The following is a 15,443-nucleotide window of genomic DNA, read 5'->3' as shown; positions in this document are numbered from 1 at the left end:
GATGTCTGACAGAAAACCAAAAAATTCTGTAAAGCAATTATCCTTCAGTTAAAAAAAATTAAGTGGCAAAAAAAAAGGCAAGAAATCTCAATGTGATAAAAAAAATGAAACAACCATAATATTTAAATGATAAATTAGTTAAAATGAGGTAGCAGTATCTAGAAGCATGTCTGGCATTGGTGAATATTAGATATGCCAAACCATATACTGTGGACATAACTATTTAAAAAGCGATTGAAGAAGTTGGTCATACATAAGAAAAAGAGTTCTATGTTTGACCAATAACTTTTAAGAAGCATGAAAAAACTTCATACTTAGAGATTTCTAAGAATACGGCATTGAGTAATAAAGGAGTTGTTACCCAAGTAATAAATTCTACATCTGTCAGATCCCTTTGGCAGAAAATTGGAGAAATAATACCTGAGAAAAACATGAAATAAAAAATATGGCAACTGAAATCATTGTAATGAAAACCTAAAGTGTGATAAAATGGCAAAAATTTAATACAATCAATGTAGTTTTCATTTTATAATTATTCCGCTGTACTATTAATAATTTGCAAATAAATTATGCCATCTAAATGAAATGTAGAGGAGGCTTGCAGGCACCATTGAGCATAATCCAGTCACCAGCAAATAACCTGATGTGCTTTTTCTGCCCAATTTAACATCACCACAGGCTTTCTCACTATCCTTCTTAACAAGTTGCAGGTCATAAGCAGGATATGAGTCCATTTATCCAGAAAATTAGTTGCAACACGTTTGTCCCTCTTGATACTACTGCCTCACTTTTAAAATTTCCGTGAGCATAAAAGAAATTGACTCACATCTGAATGAAATCAAACTCCAGTAAAGGAAAATGAAGGCTAGAATTACTTTCTTCTAACCTATTCAGTCACTCAGTCTTGTCCGACTCTTTGCGACCCCATGAATCACAGCACGCCAGGCTTCCCTGTCCATCACCAACTCCCGGAGTTCACTCAAACTCATGTTCATCAAGTCGGTGATGCCATCCAGCCATCTCATTCTCTGTCGTCCCCGTTTCCTCCCACCCCCAATCCCTCCTAGCATCAGACTCTTTTCCAGTGAGTCAACTCGTCGCATGAGGTGGCCAAAGTATTGGAGTTTCAGCTTTAGCATTTAGGTTGATAAATTGTTTTTGTTTCTTGGTAAAATGTATTGCATTTAATGGGCCATTCTTAAGGTAGGTTTAAAAATGTTAAAACAGAAAAGAGACGGTTTACAAAACTAAATGCAATGTAATAAAGACTGACGAAGTCCAGCAGAGAATAAATAAATAGTTTAAAAAATCATTATAGAAAAGAATATCCCAGTCTAGCTTCCATCCTGGAACTCCCCGGATTTCCTTGCCAACATTTGACAATTTTTAGATTACAAGAACAGGTGAACACATACTTATGAAGTATAAGATGACAGTATCAGGTCAATAATATCTGCACTCTGGATTTCTCTAAATATCTTGGAGATTATCAGTATATTTTGATACAAATGTGTTGAAAAGGTATCTACTAAGTCTTACTAGCACAGTATTTTAGCATTTTGTATGACAAAAAATGGCATGGTTAGAGATAAAACATGTAAGTAAGATCTGCCATCAGAAATCTGCCAAATCAGTCTCATATCAAGCAATTTTGTATGTAAGTTTTCACTTCAGAGAGTGAGAAGCTCCCAACTACTTTTTGACTATTTCTCCTAGATTATTTAATAATTAATTTCAACTCAGGTTCCAAGTCATTTTTTTAAAGTTAACTTTGATATACTCATAGAAAGGCTAGGTAACATTTTTGCAGAAAAGATAACTCATTATAAGTTAAAATCATATTTGCTTTGCTATTATCATTCAGCATTTAGACTCTATTTGCATTTCTTAAGAGTCCTGCTAAAGCATTCATTCAACAGGAATGAGAAGGCTATTAACATGCTTTCCTCAAGATTTGAATTCAAGGAGTTTAATAATTAATCATTTGCAGGGACTGTTTTGCTGTTTCCCTTTTTATTTAGCCAAACTAAATGTTTTCTCCAGCACATGATACTACTGAAAACGTAAAATTAACTAAGTCAAAATTCTCCAAAAATATACTGTCCAGTGCATGATTTTATTAGCCTGTATAATACAGTTTGTTTATACATGTAAATTAAATTATACATTTATTTGTATTCCGAAACATTCACCTATGTTATTTCTGAGGATATACAGATAAAAATATCAGTTATTACTGAGGAAATTATGTTACAATGGCCAAGAAAGAAATACTATAAATGAAAATTTACAACAATGCAGGAGCCTCAGGAGATCTAGGTTCAATCCCTGGGTTTGGAATATTCCCTGGAGAAGGAAATGGCAACCCACCCTAGTATTCTTGCCTGGAAAATCCCATGGACAGAGGAGTCTAGTGGGCTCTAGTACATACGGTCAGTCACAGTCGGAGACAATTGAAGCAACATTGCATGCATATTAATAAATATATCTATAGGACATATATGTGTGCAAGGGTGCTAAGTTGCTTCAGCCATGCCCAAATCTCTGCGACCCTATGGATAATAGCCTGCCAATCTATTCAGTCCATGAATTCTCCAGACAAGAATATTGGAGTGGGTTGCCATGCCCTCCTCTAGGGGATCTTCCTGACCTAAGGATCCACCCTGCCTCTCTTATGGCTCCTGCATTGGGAGGCAGGTTCTTTACCACTAGCGCCACCTGGGAAACCCATAGGACATATATGAGACTGGTCAAAAGCATGAGGGCAATGAAATTAGCTTTCATTCTGCTATTTATAGTAAGAATATATTTTTTCCTCTTGCTTTTTGAACAACTGTTAATAAACCTATAAATTGATGGAACATAAATATATTTATCTATTTGAAACAAAGTTAACAAAATATAGATCACCAGTTGTAATGTATAATGTTATTACCTGCTTAGTGGAAAGCTCCATTGCTGAAATAGTAGTTGGTTCCTAAAGAAGAAAAAGAAAATGTGAAATATTCAGTCAATTAGAAAAATTACAGAATGCCAACATAAACTTTCAGAAAGATAACTTCAGTGCCTACAAGAAGCAGCATAATTGGGAAAAAAAAACATGTGAAAGAAATTTCATAGACAAGTGTTCTATGTGTGGAGCAGACAATAAGTGCATTTTCCAATTAAAAACCATGAAGAACATACCTGTGGATCAAGTTGGGTGGCTGCTTACTATGATAAAGGAGACTGTGGGGAGACTCAGTGAGAGAGAGAGGGAAAGGACTTAATATGTTTTGGACTTGTGTTGGGTGATCTGAGGGAGTTCCAGGAAGCAGGATTTCGCTTTACGTTGGATGCTGTCACAAAGCAAAGGTAATTCTATGATTAGGTATCTTCATAAGTTTTATTTAGAAGGAGGAAAAAACAGAGTGAAAGTAGAGCAGTTATTGGGAAAGTAGCAATCACTCACTAGGGCAGATAGGGAGACTGTTCATTTTTATGGTTTGGACAATGTTTATGTTCTTTTCTGTGTTCAGACATGATTACAAAATGAACTTGTTACTGTTTTGGTTTATCATGGTCTGTGAATAGCCCTGTCTGATGTTGGGGTTCTGTGAAAATTTGTATGTTTAACTGGAGAACACTGTGGCTGAGGTGAGAATGTCAGACCAGCTCCTAGGATGAGCTAAGGGTATAGAGCTGGTGTCCTGCTGACAAGAACTGTGAGAGCTTGGTTGAGATGATATTACTTCATTATTATTAAAATGACTATTTAAGGTACAAAGGTCTACATTCAGGTCTCTGCTGAAGAACGTAATCTCTTTACTTTCTATCAATAGACTAATTTAGAGAATTTATGACTACAGAAGAAATAATCACCAGCACACTTATTACTCTGTTAAACCCTATTATAAGCATATGTAGGCTACATAAATAAATGCTGTTCTTTGATGAACTCAGACCACCAAAATACTCTTTACCTAAACACATTTGAGTATGTTCTCTTAGATTCACTTTCACTGAACTCCGATCCATCCTGTTTCATCAGTGACAAACACAACACTAACAAGAGATGGACTGGGGGGTTTTAGAGAAAGGGAATGAGAAGGAGGTTTAGACGGGATGAACAAAATCCTAAAAGTTCTCCCTCTGTAAGTACCTGAAGTCATGCCCTGAAGAAAGTGTAAAGAGTTGGACTCAGGGGTCAAACTGTATGAATTCAAATGGTAGTAACACAAATCTTGTCAGAAGGTTGATATTAGGTGTGGTATAGAAACTATTTCTAATTTAACTTTCTCATCTGAAAAATAAATACAATGGTATCTTCCACACAGGATTGCCTTAATGATTAAATTAATTAATAAATGTAAAATACTTTACAAACATGTGTGTCACATGGTGTTTATTCAGACCTCTCCTATCTCTCACATGTGCATACATATCCTCAACACACACACACATACACATTCCCATATCCTTCCTGTGCTTCAGGTTTTCTCTTCAGCGCTTATCACTATCTAGAAATACACATATATGACATTTTTTGTATGTATATGATTTATAGGTGATTTTTATCTTGTGTCTTACGCGTTTCTTCCCATACCTCAAAGTTCTTATCTGAAGGTAGGGAGAAGGACTGAGAGGAAGGAGGAAAAGCCAATAAAAAGACTGGTCATGTAAGTCATCACTGAGAGAAAATCTGAGGATAGTAGCCAATGACTCTCTCAAAGCTATCCACTAAGGTTAGTACCAAGAAAAGTTACTCATTGCATGCCCACAGGGCTGTGAAATCTCCCAGACCCCTAGCTGCGACTCTTGCTTGCCCTTTTGACTGTCAGAGAAGTATGGGGAAAAAAAGTGAAAGATACACAGTGGGAATTAGAGATTAGGCTGATAGGATGTGAGGACAGCGGAAGAGGCATGTCATGTTTTCTTAACTATCTTCCTTGCCCCCAAGCCTTCCCCAATCGCCTACCACCCAACGCTAATTTAGCACAGGGATTTTTGGCTGTTTAGTTCACTGCCGTATACCTGAGATTGCTTATCCTACAGTTGTCCCTTGAACAAAAGGGGTTTGAACTTTGTGGGTCCACAAAGGGATTTTTTTTCAATAGTTAATACTGCAGTATTACACCATCAACAGTTGGATGAATTCACGCAGGCAAAACCAGAGAAATGGAGGGCCACTGCAAACTTATATTCAGATTTTCCCCTGCACGGAAGGTTGGTGCCTCTAATCCCCAAAGCTGTTCAAAGGACAACTATATTTTCAAGTTTTTGATAATTATTAAATAAGGGAATGAACAAATGAATTCCCTACAAATTCCCCCCTTTCTCTCATATCTCTTTTACTCTCTTCATTATACTCTGTTCCTTCCACTGAATTTGTATGAGACTTTTAAAAAAAGTTTTCCCTCAACCCTCAAGCTTATATGTATTTTATTTGAAACTAATCTGATTCTTCTGTACTCTCCATATGTACTTGTTCATGTCTCATTAAGTGCCACTCACCCCTCAGCCCACTGAGTCCAGGCCTTACTCTAGAGAGGCCTACGATCTTCAGAAGGAGGACTCACTGATAGCATGTAGTGCTGAATGGAAGCTTTCAGTCTTTTATTATTACTGGACTTCCTGTTTGATATAGCACTAGTGACCACTCAATTCTTGACTGCTTCCTCTATTTATATTTCATTATGCCTTGCAACTCTTTATTAACTATTCTTAATTTTTTCAGAGTTTTTTCTATCTCTAGTCATTCTTCATATGTTTGCCTTCCCTTACTGACTCTATCCACTCCTCCTTGGATGCTACGTTCTTTTCCTGATGGGCTTATCCACTCTTGCGGTTTTAATTACTTCCTATGTGCTATAGAATTGCAGATTTCCACTTCGAACCCTGATATCTAAGCTGAGCATAGCATTTTCTTAACAGATTTAAGACTACCTGCCTCAGACATAAATGAGACAAATGATTTAGGATGTAAATTAATTTGATAGGATAATTTAGAATTGCCCCATAGTTACCCATTTTCATAGCTTACTGATATTAAAGATAACAATTTTCTATAGGAATTATCAATCATAAAGACAACTATGATGAAAGGAATATCTATCAATTTTCTCTATATAGAAATAAGATTTTTGGAATTTATTCCATCAAATCACAAAAATCAAGGGACCAAGTTATCACAGATTTTTAGTTTTAAAAGACAAAACTGATTATTGCATTTAGGCTTACATAATATTGGAATCAGTGAATCCAAACAAAGAATTTAAAGCAGAAGAATATTCCACAGCAGCTTCTTCCATTCCAACAGTTTCACAGGGAAAATGGTTATGTTGTTATGTACATAAGCAGCTAACTTCATGGAGACTTTCGTGAAATAAATTTTATAGCCAAGGTTAAAGGAAAGTACTTCTTAGAGAATTAACAGGTAGTATAATTAAAATGAAAGTTAGCTATATCTAGGTTCTTTTCAAACAACTTCAGTGAAACTATCTATAAGTGAAGCTGGTGAATTTTCACACATTTCACATACATTGACAATACAAAATTAAAATGTCTGTAAGGTATACTGAAATGATCACTCTATATATAAACTGTAAAAGAAAACAAACCTCAACACACAAGAAACTCCACTGTGCCATATAATGATTTCAATGTTCTTAAATAAGATCCTAGAATCTCTTTATTAAAAGCAGCTTACTTATATTTTAGACCATGAAATAGTTCAGAATAGGATGTGCTATATGCTGCCTGTGGTTGAATTTTAACAGACAATATATTAAGATGACATCCATTTAAATAAGCTATGTTTTTTTCTGAGCCATAGTTGGTAGTGAATATGACTTCCATTTAAAACAGATGTAGCTCTATAAGCATTTTTTCATGAAACTGGTTTTAATTGCAAATTTAACTGAACTGGAGTTTGAGTAAAAATGAAATTAAAAACTTAGCATCTTTTCAAGGTTTTCTATGACTCTAATTTGCTATATATATATTTTTTCAGATATTTTAAATCTAGTCCTTATTAAACTTTCACACTTGCAGAGCTTTTCAACCTGCTGATCCCAGGAGAATCAGACAGCGCTCCCTGGATGCTAAGCATGCTGAAGCTCCTTTAGAATGAGTTAACAGACTAGGTTTTGGAAAGCATCAATTATGTTTTACATTTGAATGAAAATTAAACTCTTTCATTTGTTTGCTCAGCTGTTCATGGAATACTGCATCAATTGGGTTTAAAATGAATGCATTATCTATGTAAATGCCTTGCAATCCTTTGCAGTCAATAGCAGTATAAATAAAATCTGCTGTACTAAATGCATTCCAACTTGATGTAATCAACCACCGTATCAAAAGTAAAACCCTCCTTGGACTTGGAAAAAAAAAATCTCAATTGCATAAAGTAAAAATCAGCATACTTCTACTTTTCATAGCTTTTGAATATTTGTAACAAGGTATAGATTTAGAATTTTCAAGCAATTACTTTAAATGAGACTGTCATTTATTTAACTAGTTATTAACAGCTACAATTGACTAGTAACCTTAATTAGAAAAACAAAAAAAGTGATGAAATGAAGAAGTTGAGGCTCAACTGACTAACCAATTTGTCTGGAATATCACAGTAATTGAGATTCAAACACTAGTTTATGTTATAATATTTGAAAGAGGTTTGTGTCTTAGTACTTTAATACCATTTTGAATATATGATAGCTATTTAAAGTAATTTCTAAAGTCCTATGAAAATGAAAGTGTTAACTGCTCAATTGTGTCTGACTCTTTGTCCATGAAATTCTCCAGGCAAGAATACTGAAGTGGGCAGCCACTCTATTCTCCAGGGGATCTTCCCAATCCAGCGATCAAACTTGCAACTCCTGCGTTGCGGGCAGATTCCTTACTGTCTGAGCCACCTGGGAAGCCAATTTATTTCATCTTTTACTTTCCACTAAAATTTTCCTATAAAATGGAAATTTTATCACTGAGGAATATTTTTCCTACTATACTCTTATTGGGATTTGATTTCACCCTGAATAAAAATATCTTAGATGTAATTAGAACCACTGGAATGTCCTGTGATTAGCCAGGGTGTTTTCCTAAAACCAACCTCAAAATGCAATGGACACAGTACTGGCTTTAAATTAGAATTTTATGAGGTTGGTTATTCAGTCTAGAAAAGATACATAATGAATATGGTCTCCTGGAGATGATATTATGGTAAAGTTAACTGTTTGGTTGACATTAATGTCTTTCTTTTTAAAATCCAAGAGGATCAGATACCACCAGGACCCTAAATCTGTTCCTTCTCTATTCACCTTGTCAAATCAACACAGTGCTTCAGTTAACCCTTTTAAATTTTATGTTAAATGTAGTAACTTGCAACGCTCAAATAAAAATAAGGAAACTATAACATTTCTCTGCTAGTTTCAGTATATATAGAAATAGCTTTAATGTGTTGTGTTTTTTGCCCTCCTTCTGCAAAATTAAACAAAGTTTGACAGTGAAATATTCCAATTGCTCCCCACAATATATGTATGAACTTTGCCTGATAGAATAGAATGTTGAAAGTAAATATTTGTTTAAACTCTGCCCAAATACATTTTGTCTACTTGAGTGCCAAAGAAATAATAATGACAACAATGCGTAGCAGAGAACATGGGAGAAAAATGGAGTATTTATCCGAGGAAGATGCATCCCTATGTCACAAAAAATCTTTTCATAAAATCATAAACTCATAAACAATCATTTCCATGAAAGCATATTATTACTTATTTATACCTAATTGTTAAAAACTGATAAAGAACCTCTCTCATGACATCTTAAACCATGCAGAAATCATTCAGTAATTATTACAGGTATAATTAGATTGTGTAATCCTTTGGAAACTGCAAAACACTAATAAAATCTAGTAGACATTAAATATTTGTGCTTGCAAGATTGTTGGCTTCCCATCTCTGAAGATTTTGCTGAAAGTCATTTAACAGTTTGAAGTGGCATTTTTAAACTAAAACTTGTTCTGATTTACTAAAAAAAATCTAGTTAAGATGTGAAATATAAACTTAAAATCCCAGAGATACAAGGAATGAAAATTAGCTAGAATATAGCATTAGTACAAAATTATATACATTCTGATTCATAAAATGCCAGAAAATGATTAAATCATAGAAAAAAGAATCTTATTATTTAATGGCATGACATAGCAATACAGTTCTACAAGATAAAACTTAATTGTACTAATAATAAATCAAGTACTTGAAACTATGAGGGATAATATGTTAAAAAGAGTCTCTAAGCTAGGTAAGGTCAGAGACCATGTTTATAGTGTTCATCCCTGATTCAGCAGAACTTAGCACTGTGCCAGAACAATAGTGGACATACTTGTTTAGAGTTGAATTAGTAAATGATACTTGTTATAATAATAAACAGTAACTGAGGGGGAATATGCAGAGGAACTATGACAAATCCAAAAGTAAAAGATTCTGGAAATAATTAAGAAATTCTAAAGTTTACATAATATTTTAGTATCTCCTATAACTTCATTTGCATGGTGGTGGCAAAATAGATTTCCAAAAACAAATAACTGGTAAATTTTTTTTCTACTAAAAAATAATATGGGATATAATCAAGCAGGATAACTTGTTGCTGTTCTTGGTTTATCTTCCTCATACTCTGGCACCTCACTTTAAGGAGGGTCTCCCTAGAGAAGACTTTAAACTCCTTAATTTTTCATATTTCATTTTTTGCATAAATACTGATTTCTTTATTCATTTAACAAATGCTCGTTGAAAACATATTTTAGGCTCTGAAAACCCAATAATGAATATAAGACAGAAATTTATATATCTGCCTCTTAGTGCCCATAATTTGTTTGCTATATCTAAATGGACTCTATATGACTGACACCGTCCATTTAGATAACTGTATTTTTGAATTTGTAGGCTATAGTATCAGTGTGTAAATTCTGAAATGGGAGGCAGTGAAAGATAGGGATTAGTCATCATTCTATAACAGACAAAATAAGGTCCAAGTGCTTAATTTTTAAAAATCATAGTAGAATTATAATGATTGTGTGATTTTAAGACTTAAACCAAGGATTAGCAGAGAAAGCTACTGTAAATGCAGCTTATATTCACTGTGGGCAAACTAAAACAAATAAAATTATATTGATGATAAGATTCTGAGCACAGTAACTGGCACTGTCCTGGATATTCCACAGATAGTGTCTTTAATTCTAGCTTCTTTGTGAGATGGGTATTATTTTCCCTGTCTATACTGATGAAAAAGCTCAGATGTACTGTTTGTGGTCTAAACAGAACTATTATGGAGGTATGACTCAAGAACCTAAGACTTTCTCAGTAGAACATTTCTTAGTTACTATTAGGTGTCTGTGTCATGACTTACCAGTTACATGTTTCAAAGCTAATTACAATTTTACTCGAATCAATATCATTTAGGAACTTGCCATATTTTACTCTATTTTCTCTTCAAACAATTACTGAAATAGGGAGCAAGAGCCCTATTCAGTTAGTAAGTACAGGGTTAAAAGAAGTCTTGGAAAGATTTTGCTTACAATCAAAATATTTAATCAACTGAAAACTTCAATACAGGCGCTTCACTTGATAGATAAAGTGTCTGAGATTCCTGGAGACTAAATGAGGTAATTTTAAGTTGTGAGACTAGATCCAACATTTCTCATTTTCTGTTCACTAAATAAATCAATTTATTTTTAGTTATAAATGTCTGATTGTTTTTAACTTCTTCTATCAAAAACTGAAATAACACCTTTGATAGGCATCATTTCTCTTTTCAGTTCAGTTCAATTCAGTCGCTCAGCCGTGTCCGACACTATGTGACCCCATGAATCACAGCATGCCAGGACTCTGTCCATCAACAACTCCCGTTCAAACCCATGTCCATCGAGTCGGTGAGGCCATCCAGCCATCTCATTCTCTGTACTCCCTGTCTCCTCCTGTCGCCAATCCCTCCCAGCATCAGGGTCTTTTCCAGAGTCAACTCTTCGCATGAGGTGGCCAAAGTATTGGAGTTTCAGCTTTAGCATCAGTCCTTCCAATGAACACCCAGGACTGATCTCCTTTAGAATGGGTTGGTTGGATCTCCTTGCAGTCCAAGGGACTCTCAAGAGTCTTCTCCAGCACCACAGTTCAAAAGCATCAATACTTCGGCAATCAGCTTTCTTCACAGTCCAACTCTCACATCCATACATGACCACGGGAAAAACCATAGCCTTGACTAGATGGACCTTTGTTGGCAAAGCAATGTCTCTGCTTTTTAATATGCTATCTAGGTTGGTCATAACTTTCCTTCCAAGGAGTAAGCGTCTTTTAATTTCATGGCTGCAATCAGTATCCGCAGTGATTTTGACGCCCCCCAAAATAAAGTCCAACACTGTTTCCACTGTTTCTCCATTTCCCATGAAGTGAAGGGGCCAGATGCCATGATCTTTGTTTTCTGAATGTTGAGCTTCAAGCCAACTTTTTCACTCTCCTCTTTCACTTCCATCAAGAGGCTTTTTAGTTCCTCTTCACTTTCTGCCATAAGGGTGGTGTCATCTGCATATCTGAGCTTATTGATATTTCTCCTGGCAATCTTGATTCCAGCTTTTGCTTCTTCCAGCCCAGCGTTCCTCAGATGTACTCTGCATATAAGTTAAATAAGCAGGGTGATAATATACAACCTTGAGGTACTCCTTTTCCTATTTAACCAGTCTGGTGTTCCATGTCCAGTTCTAACTGTTGCTTCCTGACCTGCATACAGGTTTCTCAAGAGGCAGGTCAGGTGGTCTGGTATTCCCATCTCTTTCAGAATTTTCCACAGTTTATTGTGATCCACACAGTCAAAGGCTTTGGCATAGTCAATGAAGCAGAAATAGATGTTTTTCTGGAACTCTCTTGCTTTTTGCATGATCCAGCGGATGTTGGCAATTTGATCTCTGGTGCCTCTGCCTTTTCTAAAACCAGCTTGAACACCTGGAAGTTCATGGTTCACATATTGCTGAAGCCTGGCTTGGAGAATTTTGGGCATGACTTTACTAGCATGTGAGATGAGTGCAATTGTGCGGTAGTTTGAGCATTCTTTGGCATTGCCTTTCTTTGGGATTGGAATGAAGACTGACCTTTTCCATTCCTATGGCCACTGCTGTGTTTTCCAAATTTGCTGGCTTATTGAGTGCAGCACCTTTTCAGCATCATCTTTCAGGATTTGAAATAGCTCAACTGGAATTCCACCACCTCCACTAGCTTTGTTCGTAGTGATGCTTTCTAAGGCCCATTTGACTTCACATTCCAAGATGTCTGGCTCTAGGTGAGTGATTACACCATCTCATAAATAATTCATATCAAGGTGTGCTTTAATTCAAACTTCCTCCTACCTGATTTTCTAAAAGGAACAACAAACTGTGGTATATCTTAAAATTTCTTTAGTTTTCTTCTCTCACTGCAACACATAAACTGCTGTCTCTACCCCCAGTCTTGTATAAACTTAGCTGAGCCATAAGTGATTCACGAAAAAGGGACAACTACCAGTACCTTTCTTACTTGTGAAGACTAGGAATTCGTAACAAATTTTCCCCCAGTGATATAAAAACTGTGAACATTTTCTTTTGCTAACAAATGATTTCTTTAGAAAAAATGCGATAAAACAACTCACAAATAAGATTTTAAAAATTACTGAAATGTCTTCACTCCTTCATTTTGAATGTATTTCTTTAATGTATTTCTTTAATACATTCATGGAAGTTATCTGTCACCTCAGTTATACCATAAAGTGTGAAAGAAGGGATTTGGGAGGCAGAAAGCACACAGAGTTTGTTCAGTGAGGTAACTTATATTAATAGTATAAAATGAAAATCATATAATTTATCACTGAGAAAACAAAATATGAGCCAAGGATATATTTCTTTACATTTTTAGGTTTAACTAGCATTGAAAGTTTCAAGGTTTATTTTGACTAGTGTCTGGCTTTTTAATTGACAAGCTAATTAGAAGGGTATGCTAGACTACTTGTCCACACCAAGATCAGTGTGCAGCTGTCTTGGGGAAGGACATACAAGTGAACTTGTTGACACTTGAAATTAAGCAGCACTCACCCGAAAAACTGTCATTTCTTCAAGCAGAACTTCTTCTAAATCATGCCATGTCTCCTTAGGAATTGAAACTACTTTAAGAACAGTTCCAACATCTTTGAAAGAAAGAGAACACCACAATTTAAATAGATCTAAAGAGAGTTTAGTGTTAATAAATTAAATCAGTAATTGAATAGAAAGAATGGCATTTTGATGTCAGCTTTTTAAAATTTATTTTATTGTTATAGCATTAGTAATATATATATTCAAATGCATTTCAAGAAACTAGATAAAATATAAATGTATAATTGAATTTTTTAGAAATATATGAAGCTCTGAAGGTGGTTTTATTCTAAACCTGTATCATTAAAAAATATATATATAATAATCATTGGGTTGGATTATTTTTATTTCTAATCTCAATTATTAATGTCTCAAAAAAAAACTAAATTAAAAATAGTATCAATGTGACAGTATGGGGGCATCTCAAAAAACTAAAATCAGAACAACCATATTCCTGGGTACATATCAGAAAAGAACCAAGAACACTAACTTAAAAAGAAACATGCTGTCCCATATTCACAGCAGTGTTATTTACAACTACCAAGGTATGCAAATAAACTGGGTGTCTGTCAACAGATGAATGGATAAAGAAGATGTGGTATGTGTATATACAGTAGAATACTGCTCAGCAATAAAAAGAAGGAAATTTTGCCATTTATAGCAATATTGATGGACCTGGAGGGCATTATGCTAAGTAAAATGAGTCAGACAAACACTATCTATCTTATATGTAGAATCTAAAAAATACAACAAACTAGAATATAACAAAAGAATAAGCAGACTCACAGATATAGAGAACAAAATGAGTGGTTAAACAGTGGGAAGAGAGAATGGGGGAGGGATGGGATAGGGGTAGGAGCAAAAAAGGATTATTATGGGGTTATGTGGAATCATCTGTGTGAAACTTTTGAAAATTTTAAAGCACTATAGAAATTGAAGAATCTTTCATCCAGTAAGAAACAAAAAAGAAGAAAAATTACACTTTGACATGACAAATTTTTCTCATTCTTGTCATGAAATCAGGAACTACTATCAATATTTAATATTCAAGCAAAATGGAAGCAATGTTGCCAAGCAACAAAGGTAGTTGAACTTCAGAGCCTGACTGCTCATCATCTTCCCATGAGGAAGCCTTTAGTACTTAGAGGTCCCTAAAAAGACAGCTCAATGACCAGTTAGTGCTAAATGATAATAATCTGACTTCTCATAATAAATACTGCATTACTTATTAGAGTGGTTTTTCAATAATTGGCCTAATCAATTTTGGCTTTGGTTTAATTAACATATTAGAGTGCTAAAAAAATTCAAATTCATCACTATAAATAATAAAAACTGTTAAAGTGAATACATTTTAACAGATATTTCAAGTATTATTTATTCATTGCTAAAAGATACAAAGTGTTTTAATGATAAGTGTTGCCATTTTTACTCTAAGTTGGGTTAAGAAGCTACTTTGTGTACATGTTCAGTTGTGTCTGACTCTTGCAACCCCTACCAGCATTTCTATCCATGTAAATTTCCAGGCACGAATACTGGAGAGGGTTACCATTTCCGACTCCAGGGTCTCTTCCCAACCCAGGGATCTAACCCACATCTCTTGCATCTCCTGCACTGGCACACATATTCTTTACCAACCTTACCAACTACACCACCTGGGAAGCCTACTAATTTCCCAGTATTTGGAGATGCGTTCTTGGTAGAGGAAAGAACGGGGGTTTATGAAATTCAAAAATTTGACTCTTTGACATTTTGTTTCATCAGATGATTAGTTATTTTTAGCTATGGATGGCTCATTTTAATCAAATTTAACAGACAAATTATTTGAGAAGAAAAATCTTGTCTGTAAAAAATGTTGCACCATAAAAATAATTCAAAGTATTCATACCAGAGATAACCATTTTCAGGGGATCAATAAGACGTGGTATGTGAGCTCAAGAAAGGCTGCTAGTGTATCCCTTGTAAAGTTTTTTAAAAAGCCTTCTTTTAAGAGGGTCTTTTTATGTTTACAGGACCTTAGACTACTCATAACACCAAAGATTAAAAGTAAATTAGGTTAATCTACTCTGTGCCTCTGATCGGTCTCCAGTATCCAAACATAACCTTATCTGTGTTCCAGATCAAGTTTTACTGAGTAGTATTTCAAATAATTTCACACAAATTGAATCAGATTACTCAACCAGCATCAATGTGCAACTTAGTTAAAAGGTAAAATTACTGTAATCAATTTACTTTGCTGACAGATGACCCTGCTCTGTGCTGACCAATAGCCATCCACAACATCAGATGTTCAACATGCTCATAAAATTGGTTCCTTTAAAGA

General features: G+C 34.8%; 1 protein-coding gene across 2 annotated transcripts in view; it reads right to left on the bottom strand.

The window, feature by feature from the left end:
- SEMA3A (semaphorin 3A) overlaps positions 1-15,443 on the bottom strand; it is a 267,472-nt gene that overhangs the window by 37,578 nt on the left and 214,451 nt on the right. For both annotated transcript variants that reach the window (XM_088833878.1, XM_055420630.2), the window contains exons 12-13: positions 13,085-13,176; positions 2,936-2,977 (exon numbers count right to left, since the gene is read on the bottom strand). In XM_088833878.1, coding sequence (XP_088690004.1) covers positions 2,936-2,977; positions 13,085-13,176 — 134 coding nt within the window. The remainder of the gene's footprint in view (positions 1-2,935; positions 2,978-13,084; positions 13,177-15,443) is intronic.

The sequence above is a fragment of the Moschus berezovskii genome, chromosome 3 (assembly GCF_049115385.1).
Source record: "Moschus berezovskii isolate FMDL1 chromosome 3, NW_MosBer_1.0, whole genome shotgun sequence".
In the NCBI taxonomy this organism is placed as follows: Eukaryota; Metazoa; Chordata; class Mammalia; order Artiodactyla; family Moschidae; genus Moschus; species Moschus berezovskii.
The sequence above is the reverse complement of the archived record's forward strand: the minus strand, read 5'-3'. Positions and strand labels throughout refer to the sequence as shown.